The sequence below is a fragment of the Chenopodium quinoa genome, unplaced genomic scaffold (genome assembly GCF_001683475.1).
Source record: "Chenopodium quinoa cultivar QQ74 unplaced genomic scaffold, ASM168347v1, whole genome shotgun sequence".
NCBI lineage: Eukaryota > Viridiplantae > Streptophyta > Magnoliopsida > Caryophyllales > Amaranthaceae > Chenopodium > Chenopodium quinoa.
In genome coordinates, this window is record NW_018743510.1 from 1,302,868 (window position 1) to 1,316,981 (window position 14,114).

General features: G+C 30.9%; 1 protein-coding gene across 2 annotated transcripts; it reads left to right on the plus strand.

Annotated features, from left to right (window-relative positions):
- The first annotated feature begins 3,174 nt into the window (after window positions 1-3,174).
- On the plus strand, window positions 3,175-5,500 carry LOC110739681 (HVA22-like protein e). Of its 2 annotated transcripts, none has more exons than XM_021920136.1 (5): window positions 3,175-3,423; window positions 3,602-3,628; window positions 4,509-4,631; window positions 5,014-5,161; window positions 5,298-5,500. In XM_021920136.1, exons 1-5 carry the CDS (start codon window positions 3,377-3,379, stop codon window positions 5,319-5,321), a joined length of 369 nt encoding a protein of 122 aa, XP_021775828.1. In that variant the 5' UTR covers window positions 3,175-3,376; the 3' UTR covers window positions 5,322-5,500. The 2 variants fall into 2 exon arrangements, with proteins under 2 accessions (XP_021775828.1, XP_021775829.1); XM_021920137.1 differs by having other exon boundaries at window positions 3,183-3,423; window positions 5,014-5,204.
- The last annotated feature ends 8,614 nt before the right edge of the window (window positions 5,501-14,114 follow it).

A 14,114-nucleotide genomic window follows, 5' to 3' on the forward strand; every position in this document is an offset into this window, starting at 1 on the left:
CGCTCGATCTCGACGCCTTAGGCTCGATATCTGACGTCAGTGTTCGTAAAACTCCGACGACTCATTGAATCCTTCGGATTAATTTTTCGTCTCGGATCGATTGTTCGATTGGGTTCGATCCGAAGGGTTCAGTTAAGATTAAGCTGTAATATTAATTGTACCTTAATATTACTGATCGAAAGCGGCCTCCACCTAAGCATTCCGATCACTTGACCTTACTGAAGAATTAGCTCTGTAATAATTCTGAACCCTCTATCAGAATAATACACTTGTTGGAAGGACACCATTCCTTTCAATCCAAAGCCTAATCAGTCAGTTAATCCTCTCCTATAAATACTAATCTACTCAGATTAGCTGGGTAATTAATTTTCTACACTCTCTCTTATTACAAATTTTCTCTCTAAACAGATTTGACTGACTTGACCGTCGAAGGGGCTTTCTCGGGAACACCCCCCGAGGCAGTTGACTTTCTTTGTTTTGCCGGATTCGGTTTGACCAGACGAGCAAGCTCTCCCATAACTCTTTGCAGAAACACAATCAATAATATTTATACCTCTAATAATATAATAATCAAATTGGCTAGAGAAAAAGTACGCCTTTTAAATACCAAAGACCACTTTCCAGTCGTCAATGACTTCCCTAATCAATAATCAAATCTACTTATAAGGAAAATAAAAGGAAAAGAGAAGAATTAGATGAATAACAAATACTTGAATTGAAAAGAGGATCAATTGTTGATGACAAAAGTTTGAATCTTTAAATTAAACTGAAATTAAAAACTAAGTAGAGGAGAAAATATATAAGGCTAAGTAATAAACTAAGTTTATTTGTTTAATCGGCTTTTCAAGGGGTATTTATAACCCAAGAATAAAAATCCCAAAAAATAGATTTATGGCTTTGCATAGCTTCGTCCGATTTGCAAGGACGAAGTGATCACCCAATCGAATGGACAATAGCTAAGAAATTCTTTATACCTCAAAGCTGGCGCTAGAAGTCCCTTTTTTTGCAAGTTCAACTCGGGCATTGTCGCCTATTCGAGCGTGCCAAAATCTCGGGGTTCTCTTCTCATTGTGAAGCTGCTCTCACCATCTTCTCTACTCTCATTGCGAGGGAAGTTGTCATCGCCATCTACTATATTATGCTTAGACAATGCCGCCACATGTCTGGCAACTGGGAGTAAAACATTTTTTCCATCAATAATTCTTTTGTGGCTTTTCCATGCCTTCGCCCTAGCAGCCAGGGCGAACACAAAAACTTGCTTCCTTATTTTATCAAACTCTTGTGGTATCCAAAAAAAAGGTTCCAAAATGTCCAAAATTTTCGAATTCCTACAAAACTCAACTAATAGACCAAACCACAGTAGAAGAGAGAATGTTAGCTACAAATGGCTCCGAAGAGCTCAAAACCATACGAAATCAACTACAAACCAGGGATAATATACAGTATAAAACGTGTACGTATATCAGTTTCCATCGGCTTTTATTGATGGAAAACCCCCCAATAATTTTCCTTTTGTATCTTTTTCTTTCTATTTGCATGTTTTAAAGGTGTATAATAACCCTTCTCGAGAGAAACTTTTCTTCGCATGTTATCATATCTCCTTAATACATATTTATGTATGTACTTTATTGCTTTGATCATTATATTAATACTAATACATAAGCTGTCTTGGTAATGCTTTTTCAAAAAGCTATGGTAAGAGACATAAATCCAAACAACGTGTGCACAATAAGTGTATAAATTGATGAGCTGTTTCCTAAGAGTATTTGAAAATCTTGAATGACTATCTAAATTTTATGCATGAAATACTTAAGTCAAATTGGAAATATATATATACCAGCTTTCCCTGTAGACTAGTGGTGAGAGTATAAACCTCTAAACTCTAGGTCTAGGGATCAAGCATTGGTACCATCCTCTCTTTCTCTCTTCTCTAAAAAATTGGAAATATATATAGCTGTGTCAAATAGTAATTGGAGATGAGTTATTTTGTGACCTTGAAGATATACTTTTGTACAATACACAATACACACAAAGAAAGATACCTAGTTTATTATTCTGTTTTCATACATAGAACCGAAATAGTATCCTAAGATATAAGCGAAATAGTTCATTCTCCTAAATTAGCACAATTATGGTCTCCATAGTTAGCTAACATTTCTCTCGCTAAAAATACATGAAGGAAAGAATAATCCTTAGTCTTTGAAAAATTTGAAAGTTCGCTAACTAACAAACCACGTGTAGCAAACAGACTTTTTTGTTCTAATTTCTGAATTGGTAGTGTCCCAAATATATCAGCGTAGCTTAACTATTTCTGGTACTTACAACACTTTACTCTTTTGATAGAAAACAATTCGCCAATTTACCTAATCATTCATGCAACCTTACAAAAATTTAAACTAAGACAAAGCCATATCCTAAGTATGTTCATGTTCTTTAAGCATTGAACTTTTCCTTGATTAAGCACTTCGAAACTCCTTTCTTATTCTTCATCAAGAGAGTCGTAACACTTCAAAACTTGAAATAATTGTTATTGTACATAGGAAATAATTGATAATACAAAGCAAGCAACAACTAGCTCAATTGTTTCTCATCACTTCAACACAAGAAAATGATCAAATTCCATATCGTGTACCTTATCTTATGCGTCAAATTCTCAAATTCCCATGTGTAGCAACATATTCACATACTAAGGTAGGTAGGTTATTTATTGACACCTAAAGATATGAAATTAAATGAAAGTGTGTAATCTCTTTGTCCTAGATTACTTATATCACTTTAAATTGATACATTTGTTGATGTAAATCTTAAATTATTAGAGTGATCAATAATTTATTAGTAAAAAAAAATATACTTGTAAGTAAAAGTGAATATTTTAAAGATACACGTACATATAAAGTACTTCAGAAATCAAAAAAGTACTTGTAATTTGATAGGGAGGGAGTACGAGTACATATTATCAAATGATGGATCATGATTCATGAACTGGTACACTTTTAATTTACAATTTAACATAATTAGTATGATTAAAGGAAATCAAGAAGAGATAGAATGATGAAAAAGTACAAAAATACATGTTCAATTGATAAGTAGGACGGTGCAATGCTTGGTAAGACACGTCGAAGGCAGAATCAGATACCCACCTGCCACGTGACTTCTCCTTTACAAATGTGCATATAAACTCGTGCTATTCTCTTCTTATTTCTTGTAACTTCATTTAGGATTCCTAATTTCCAAGTTAACTTAGATCCTTGCTTTGTTTTTTCATTGGACTTCTCAAACCTTTTGCTTTTCTTTTTCTTCTTCTTCTTTTTAAAGTTTCATTTTGTCTGTTTAAATAGTTTTGCTACTCTTAATTCAAACAACAAAGCAATTCAACATGAGCAAACTTTGGGTTTTTCTTACTCATCTTCACTCTGTTCTTGGGTAATTGTTTTTTTTTTTTTTTTTTTTTTCTATTATTATTGCAATTTTGATGATATTTTAAAGTTGGTTTTTGTTGTTTGATTACATATACATATATTTTATTTTATTTCCTGAATTTGTTTGGTATGCCTTTTTTTTTTTTTTTTTTTTTTTTTTTTTTTTTTTTTTTTTTATGCAGGCCAGTGGTAATGCTGCTGTATCCCTTGTAAGTATTTCATTGTTTCGTTAATATTGTTTCGGTTTGGAATATGAAAATGATGTAAACGTGATTTCATCTTAAAATTTGAGCACCACCTCTAAGATTTTAGTTAACTAATCTACTTGTCATCCAAGTTTTGGCTCTATTTGTGTCTAATCTCTAATTTTTATACTACCTCTGTTTAATCTTTTATCTCATAAATAATACTCCTTTGTATGTAGTAAATAATAAGAAATCGAGGTAATATGTTTTTTGTGATGTACAAATTGATACTAGGATCAGTTACAGTTCTAGAGTAACACCAAAAACTTATTGCTGAAGCCTTCCAAAAAAAAAAAAAAAAAACGTAATTTTTTTTCTTCTAATTTTGTCATTTTTATGCTTAATATTCGATTGATGTTGATCCTAGTTCAAAATCATTATGTTGTCAATTGAATATTTCATGAATTTGTTGGCCTGGGCTTGAGAGCAGAGTCTCCTAAGCCTTCTTTTGTTTTTCATTTAAAAAATAAAAAAAGGGAACCTATTAAAAGAGTTCGGTGCAGTTGGATTAAGCTGAAGGTCACAAGTTCGATAATACCGCTAACTTTAAGTCACCATTCTTGTCCCCACAAGCCTAGGCAAAGGCTAGATGATAAACTCGGGTTTGGTTTAATTAATTGGGTCATTCATCGTCTTACCTACTCGATTAAAAAAAATCCACAAAAGTGGTTTTGAATTTATAAACTCGGGTTTGCTTTAATTAATTTGATCATTCATCTTACCTACCTACGCTATTTAAAAAAAAAAAAAAAAAAACAAAAGTGGTTTCGAATTTATCATATTCATGTTGCTAATTTGTATCATCATATAAGTTACTTATTTTCGGCTTTCGGTGTATATTTAGGTATGCGTCAGTGATGGCTATAGAGAGCCCATCAAAAGAAGATGATGAGCAATGGTTGGCATATTGGATCTTGTACTCTTTCCTCACCCTTACTGAGATGGTATTGGAGCCTTTGCTTGAATGGTATGTTTATATATCCTGTGATCATATAAGTTAATTAGAATGTCAATCAAGTTATTTAATCACATTGTTTAACGTTCAAGGAGTAATTTGCATTTAAATGACCTATTAGATTCTATTAATAACGCTTTTATATATTGTGACAAAATAATAAGACATATCATGGTGTTAATATGTATTAATATTTGATAAGTTATAAGTGGCAAGTGCCCGATTTTGACCTTATACGTACCATGGTTGCACCACAACATAAGAATGTGCGACAGTTGTATTAGTGTCCAACACTGTAAATGGTTCAAATAAATGAATGAGACGACTTATATATGTTGTTACAGAGTATATATAACCCATCGTTAACCCATTGTATGTACGTCTCTTGTTACAGGATACCAATTTGGTACACGGTGAAGTTGTTGTTGGTGGTGTGGCTGGTGTTACCCCAATTCAGAGGGGCAGCATTTATTTACCAAAAGTTCGTTCGGGAAAATATTAGAAAGTATGCTATCAAAGATTATAAAGGGTTTAATGCCAAGGTAAAGGTTAAGTGAAGGTTTAATTACATCAACCATGCTTAAGGTAGTGATGTCTAGCTACATTTGCCTAATTGAATCTTTACTCTTTATCTCTTTTTTTGAATAAAAATTGAACTGTGCTTTACAAATTGGACAGGAAAGTGAAATCGAGACCACTTAATGAAAGAAGGGTGAAAACTAAAGACTAAGCTAGCTAGGATGTTTATTTTAATGTATCGAACTAGTTAGAGTGAAGGGTTTCGTTTTCTTCAATTTGTAATGGACTTTTACCTTTGTCTTCTTTTATGTTACGAGCCACTATCTTTTACACTTTCCCTTTTACGATAATATTAACATATATATCTGTTTTACAAGCTAAGATTTTAATATTTGCTTCGGCATTTATTAATCATTTTGCTTTCTCATTGGTGATTGATTGTTTCGTTCATAAAAGTTCGAAAGCCAAATAGAGGAACTATTAGTTCAAAAAAAAAAAAAAAAAAAAAAAAAAAAAAAAAAAAAAAGAGGAACTATTAATCTCATGCACTAAACATAACATAAAAGTTGTAGACCATAGCTTGTTAAAATTCTATAATGTGATATTTGTAAGTTTGAGTTTGGTGTTTTATGTTATGTTTATTTTACAAAAGAAAGTGGCAAAAAGGGACAGTTTTACAATGGCTACAATAATTTTGTAGCCATTGTAATCTTTAAAAATGGACCATTGATATGCAATTTTAGATCATGGTCATTCATTTGTTTGACTACATAATTCTAGTAATAACAAATAAAAATTTATAAAAATATTAGTTTTAAATCCAAAAAGCTAGTTGCATCAAATAGCACAGAGTTAACAAATTAGAGATAATCTTTCCAATAGTCACTCTATTTGTAAATGCAGTTTGTAGGACATTTAGTTTCAACTTTAAGAATACGTTGTACAGAATTCATCTTCCCCAGTAACTCAGTAAGGTATTAGCCATCCATTTATATAATTCTTAATTCTAATAAAACAGATCGGAGTTAGAATTAGAGACTAGTGTAACTGTAAGTGAATCAATGATTATAATCCCTTTTTTAATATTCTTCCATTTTTGTATTTACGATTTTGTTTTAATATATGACGAAGATGATGATTCATTTAATAATTTTGGTGGAAAAATTGTAGATCTTAGATACTCTGATCTTATGTTGATTATTAATAAAACAGCAGGCAAGAGTTAAACTTAAGACTAAACATAGCATTTACTTTCTTCAATTTGAAGGTTGAAACTTCAATAACAATGGCCATTGTGAATAACAGTTATTTCTTTTTTTGGTTGTGAAATAATTGGAAAACAGTTTTTTATTTATAAATAAAACTAGTTTACTTTGTTAACAAATAGAGTGATTACTGGGAAAATTATCTCTAATTTGTTAAGTCAGTGCTATTTGATGCAACTAGTTTTTTGGATTTAAAACTAATATTTTTATAAATTTTTATTTATTATTACTAGATAAATTTTTAAGTTAATTGGATATATGAATCGACAAGATTGATCTTTAAAAATAAACGGTCGAAATTAAAAATACTACCTCCGATTACTTTATATGTAATTTTAGAGTATTATTTAAGAGATATAAAATATTTCAAAGCTGCATATAAAAGTAATGTAGTAATTACAATATCCAGCAATTTTCCCGTAGCCACTGGAAAGTGGGCAAAAAGACAAAAGAGCATGCACATTAAAATTAAATATAAATATCCAGTATGTCGGCAAAGTCAATATACGTAGTACTAGAAAACCTTTTACTTTCTATGAAAAGCAAAAATGTGATGCAGAAAATCTGACCGACATCAACCTATAAATAGTAGCAACAGAGTTTGTAAGCTTGCAATTGTATTTAAGTGTGTCAGACAGTCAGTGTGTGTAGAACCACGAATTACTTCCCAAGTTTCCGTCAAAAATACAAAAGGTAGGAATCAATAAACTTTCTCCGTCATCCTTTAATACATATTTTAAGGAAGATATTAGACTAAGTACACGGATAAATTAATTCACAAAATTTTACCACCTATAAGAAAGGGATAAGTTATTACGGTTTAAATTTTATAGCTTAATTTATTCATTTACCTAGTTTTATCACCTCTTCAAAAAGCGTGATAAAAAGTGTGTTGCAAGTATAAAAAGACAGAGAAAGTATAAGATATTTTGAAACCTAATATTGCGTGATAGTTAGAGCTTATTAGATTTTGATTGTCTATAAAAGATTGCAATAGTGGGATTAAGAGCAAGTTAGATTTTATATCGTCTATAAATAATTACAATTGCAGGAGAGTGTTGAGAGATTTTGAGGCCTAATTATAATTAGTAGTGAAAAATAAAAAAATAAAAAATTTCCAACAAATGTAGAGGCCAAGTCAGGGCTGATTATGATGCGAGTCGAGTTCAAGTATCGCTAAACTCAACTCGAACTCATTAGGCTCAACTCAAGCTTGAAAACTCGCGAGCTTACATTTTAAAGCCTGAACTCGACTCCTTAGTTCAACACTAAGCTCGAAGCCAAGCTCTATTTAAGCTCAGCTCTAGCTTGAAAGCACGACTCTAGCTTGATTTGAGTTCAACTTGATTTTGTACTCAATGGCATGTCCCAATATAAGGCCTACACTAATTATCAAGTACAATGTTGTGTTACTTTTATAACATTTCTTACCTATCTTCTTTTCCGAAACATCAATGTCGGAATGTGGGTTTGTAGATCATCTAATACCATTAGTAGTACTGTCAAAAACCAATCCGAACTGGTCAAACCGAACCGATTCAAACCGATCCGAATGAGAACCGAATCGATTAAAAACCGATTTTTTAAAACCGAAAACCGACCTGAACCGTATTTTAGTAAACCCGAAACCGAACCGATCCGAGTAACGTTAAACCGTTTAAGAACCGAACCAAATCTAAACCGAACTGAAAGGAAACCGAACCGAAAATGAACCGAACCGTTTCTAACCCGAAACCGTTTGAACTGGCATAAAAACCGTTTACACCGAACCGTTAACAAACTGCAAACCGTTTGCACCGAACCGTTTATAAACCGAACCCCTTATAAACCGAACTGTTTATGAACCGAATCGCTTATAAATCGAACCGTTTACAAACCACTTACAACAACTCATCAAATCATGATTATGACACTATTAACTAAATGATCAAATAAGAAGCAGATAATAATCTGATAGTAAAACAATAATACATCAATGCACTAAACTTTTATAATCTACTTCGTAATAAACTAGTAAGATTAGTATGGCTAAACTTGAAACATAACATGATATGTAATTATAAAATTAATGAGAATTTGCATATAATTTGATGCCTCAATATGAAGTGATGAAGTCTCGGCTTGATATAAAACTTGTTAACCAGCAAAAAGTTAGAAAGTAGTATAAAATTTCAAACCAAAACTGTTTAATTGCCCGAATCCAAACGACTCGATAAAAAACCGATTTTTTTAAATCAAAAACAGACCCGAACTGTAATTTAGTAAACCTGAAATAAAACCGATCCAAATAATGTTAAATCGTAGAAGAACCGAACCCGTTAACGAACCGAACCAGTTATAAACCGAACTAAAATAAAACTGAACCAAAAAAGAACCGAACCGTTTCTAACCCGAAACTGTTTGAACCGGGATAAAAATCGTTTACACCGAACCGTTAACAAACCGCAACCCGTCTGCACCGAACCGTTAACAAACCGCAACCCGTCTGCACCGAACCGTTTACTACCCGGACCGTTTACAACCCGGATTGTTTACAACCCGAACCAAATTTAAATCGGGATAAAAACCGTTTACACCGAACCGTTAACAAACCGCAACCCGTTTGCACCGAACCGTTTACTACCCGGACCGTTTACAACCCGAACCGAATTTAAACCGTTCAAGAATAAACCGAAACCGAATCGAATCGATAATTATTTAAACCAAACTGAAACCGACCCGTAAGACATTTGAACCGATTTCAAACCGACCTGATTTCAAACCGACCTGATTTCAAACCGAACCGATTTCAAACCGAACTGTCAAACCGTTTTAACAGTACTATGTCCATTAGTGTTCTCTTATATATCTCTCATTTTACTCTACCTCATTATAATTTTTCGATATGGTACAAGTTGTGTAACATCACATTATTATTTTTATAGTTTTGTACAACTATACCCATATACATACAATCAACATTCTAATATACATAACATTTTATTACTTATACAATCTAAATTTGCTTTATTTTCTTAAAGAATTGTAATATTTGATTTAAGTAAAGTAATAGTGTGTTTTTTGTTTAATGTTGTTGTATATTATATTTATTGTGGTTACAAAAATTATATTAATATTATTTCTTATCTTAATGCATTATCCTTTAAAACTAAGACTTAAGAAATTAAGAGAGAATAATTTTTTAAAATTGTTTGAAGTATATAAATATTTTTTAGAAAAAATGTTACTTATATCGAGCTTCTCAAGAGCTTTTTGAGTCGAGTAGCGGCTTGCTCGACTCGACTCGTTAGAGTCCTGAGTCAAGCTCGAGCTTATTTGAGTCGAGTGTTGATCGAGTGTTGACCGAGTAGCTCGCGCGAGCTGTCTCGTCTCTAAAGTGTCGAATTAAAAGAGACGAATAAACTAAAATTAAAATATAAGTTATATATAGGTAGGATTTAAGTCTGCCACTAAAGCATAAAAATTAAAATATACTTTCATTGTTCTATATCATTAATTTTTTTGCCAACTAAGATTTTGTTTCCTTTGAAATAAAAATACCATGAATTAGCACGAAAACATTCTAATTACTATTTATTCTAATTATTTACATTGTATGATATGAGGATATGATCAACTCTAAATTTTATTAGTGGTTCTTACACCTGAGTGTAGCATATGCATGGTACACCTTTTTTTTAAAGATGGAAAGAACATTGAATACAAATAAAAAGTACACGAGCATATTATTTCAAATATCCTTCAAGTGGGGCGAAAAAATGATTGCATAAAAATTCAAAGAACCCGAGCTTATTTATTCAAATTACTTCAATTTTAGAAAAATATAAACATTAAATGCTACCTATCTCACTTAAATGTTAAAAGATATTCAATTTTTAAAACTTTTTATTTCATTTTCTTTCTCTAAAAAAAATACTCTAAAAAAAAAAGTTTGTATTTTTTCACTAATTGTTTTTCTGTATTTTTAGTCATAATGTCTGTCTCATGACCATTTGTATCTCTTGTGATGTTCTTAATATTATTTAATACTTTCTCCATTTTTTTTAGTTGTTGCATTACTTTGTAAATTGCGAACTCCTAGACATTTTTTGGAGATGAGAGAGATAGAGAGATTAAAAAAATGGACCCATGTGATAGGAGATAAATAAAGAGAATTTATTTACTAAAAAGGAAAGAGATGCAACTAAAAAAAAATAGAGGAAGTGATAATCTATACAGAATACATGATATATTTTATACTACCTCCGTTCCTGAAAGTTCGACTCACTTACTATTCATCTGGTCAAAATAAAATAACTTTGACCACATATTATGATTTATACAATAGAAATAAATTAGTATGAGGGGTCTTATTAGATTTCCCTCATGATAAAATTTTTAAACATCAACTTTTTATAATTTTCACTTATACATAGCCGAAAATATTCATGGTTAAATCATTGGAGACCGCGCAAAAGCAAAATGAGTCAAACTTTCAGGAATAGAGGGAGTATTTTTTGTAATGTATGATTAATCACTACAAAATTATGCATTTTAACCAATCGATTTTACTGACGGGTACAACATCAGTTGGTATATTGACAAATTAGTGACCAATAAAATAACAGCCTCTGATTACCGACAGTTTTAAAGATTGGACGATAATTACCGATCGTTTTAAAAATCGGTCGCTTATTTACGTACCAGTTTAAAAATCGGTCAATAATTTACTGACCGTTTAAAAATCAGTGCTAATTACTGATTGTTTTATAAATCAGTCGCTAATCACCGACCGATTATGAAATGGTCGCAAACTAGCGATTGCTTAAAGAATTTAGCGACTGCTTAAGCGGTATCTAATTTAGTATGCCACTAGGTTAAAATCCCGTGCAATGCACAGTTGTGTAATATTTTTGACAATAATATTACAAATACTACATAAAGTATATAAAAGATATTCAGAAATATTTCATTTGGGTATATATGGAATATGATTGTAAACTGGAAAGGAAATATCATAAGCTATAAATAGTTAACTTAAAGATTTTGCAAAAAAAAAAAAAAACCATATTTCTGAATTGAATATATATATATATATATATATATATATATATATATATAGAAGCGAAAATGGCGGGAAAATTTTTCACAAGTTATTGACAAGTGTCATGGAAGGATTTGCTTTTAGTATAAGTTAATAAATTCATTAGACAGCAGGAATAACACGTGTCAATTTTTGGTGCAATATTTTCCCTCCAAAATCATCCTCCCTCTTTTCATGCCAAAAACATTTTAGAGAATATTGGTATAATTTGATTTATTATTGTTCTTATATCTTCTAGATATACACAATCAACTAAAAATTTATTCTAAGTATGTCATAATTCGTATCTTTTCTTGTCAAATCTTTTAAAAAATATTTGTATGATATTTTTGGTCTTTTTTTTTTGGGTAACCATGTGTTTTTATTTAATTAGATGCAATTTATATTGTGTTGGGAAAAATAAACTGATTTTACTATTTTCTTTTCGCCAAATTAAAAGATTACAAGATCGCTTCGACTATCGAGCTAAACTCTCTTTCCTCTATTTAATCTCATTTCATCATATCACATCCCTATTTTGTTTGCTTTTCTTTTTCACTTCCTACGTATTATTAAGGGTTGGAGTATCAAACATTATTATTATTGTAATAAGTTACGTATTGATTTTAAAATTATTTCAATAATATACAACTTTAATTTTCGTAAATTTTTTTGGTTAAATTTTTGCATCTTAGGAGCTTTAACCTAGTTACATTATACTAAAAACGAAACTTAGCGACACACTTGACAACATAATATAAAAAGTTTTCCCTCCAAAATTGCTTACTAAAAAAAAAAACTTATTGTTGTATAAATTTTTTTGTAAAATTTATTTTCATTATAATTACTTAACAATAGTTCAATACACGAGATTTAATCTAGTTTTTAAATAGGTAAAGGTTTGAAGTGTTTATTTTAAAATTTTGAATATGTAAAGGTTTGAAATTATTGTGATTTGCGTATTTTATTTTATTTTATGGGAGGGTGAGAAGACTTGCATGAAAGTCAAGTAGTTGACTTCTTTGTGTAAGGAGATCGTGGGCGGATGTTGACTTTGTGGCAACGATTATTTGATGATTGAAGAGCCAATTAGTGGGATGCATGCATTGTATCATAGTGTGGATATATATAAAACTACTCAAATTGGAATTTTATGTAATAATCCATGAAATACTTGCCTTTAATTAGTTTGGATAAATCAATTGGTACAAATGATGACACTAATGAACCTCTAATTAACAATATATATAAAATCCTATATTTTATTTTATAAAACAAATAAGATCCTACATGACTTTATTAGTTCTTATATAAAGTGGTGTGGTCAAAGTTGTTAAAATCTGAATCAACAAATCGCAACGAAGCAAAAAAAGGAAACTTTGTGAGAAATAACCTTTTAAAGGTCGACTTTGTGAGAAAGGACCATTTATTGCAAAAGTTGTGAAAAAGAACCTTTTGAGTTGTTTCAAGTTGTGAATTGAGACCTTGGCCCATTTTTTTGGTGAGTCAGCTCCAAAGAATGTCTGTAAAGGATAACGTAACGGTCACATGACCTTTAAAAACACCACATTTCTAGATTATTTTGATTTACGAGCCGAAATAATTGTTTGGTTGAGGTTTTGGGGTCATTTTGTCCCATAAAAGATCCAATATGAGGTCAAAAATGGCAAAACGTTACTACAAATGTCTCGTTTTGCGTCCTATAAATATTTCGACTTGCAAGCCATTATTTTTAAGCCTAAAAAATTGCTTGATTAAGATATTTTGGGTCATTTTGGCTCTTAAAAAGACCAATATGGAGTTAAAAGTGGCAAAAATAATAATTTATTGCCTCATTTTGCGTGCTAAATATGTCTTAATTTGTGTTCCTTTATTTTTAACCCCGCGGAATTGAAATTGTGGCAAAAAATCATTAGAAATATCTATCTTGCATGCTTAAAAATATTTCGGTTTATGCGCCATAATTTTAAGCCGAGAAATTTGCTTGGTTAAGGGTTTGGGGGTCATTATTGCCTCTAAAAGTTCTAATATGAGTTCAAAAGAGGAAAAAAATCTTAAAAATGTCTCGTTTTACATGCTAAAAATATCTCGATTTGCGTGCTATTGTTTATAACCCCAGTTCTTAAATAAATCTTGGTTTGTGTGCTAAAAAGTGACTTCTAAGAGGCTAAGACTTTAATTGAGAAAATATTTCAAGTAAGTCGAGGAATTTTAAAAGGGGTTTTTTATAAGTTCACTTGTAAGTCACGTGATAGTTAACGCCAACTTCCGGCATTGACTCATTGAAAAATAAGCCAATGTCCCAACTCACAAGTTCAAACCCCTTAAAAGAACCTTTTTTTCACAAAGTCTACTTCTAAAAAGGTCCTTTCTCACAAAATCTACCTCTAAAAAGGTCCTTTCAATTCTCACAAATTTTCCAAAAAAAAATGGTTGACTTTTTGCATTATTCACCTAGTCCACTTTGACTAATGTTAGTGATTTATACATATGAAAATATAGTCTTATATGTACTTATTAGAATTGTCTCAATGAACAGTTAATATTCAAGTGTTATAATTTTTACATGCTGATAATTAATTATAGGATTTTTTTTTGTCAAAATTTACCTATTATAACATTATTTTTGCGAGAAATTACCTAACAAAA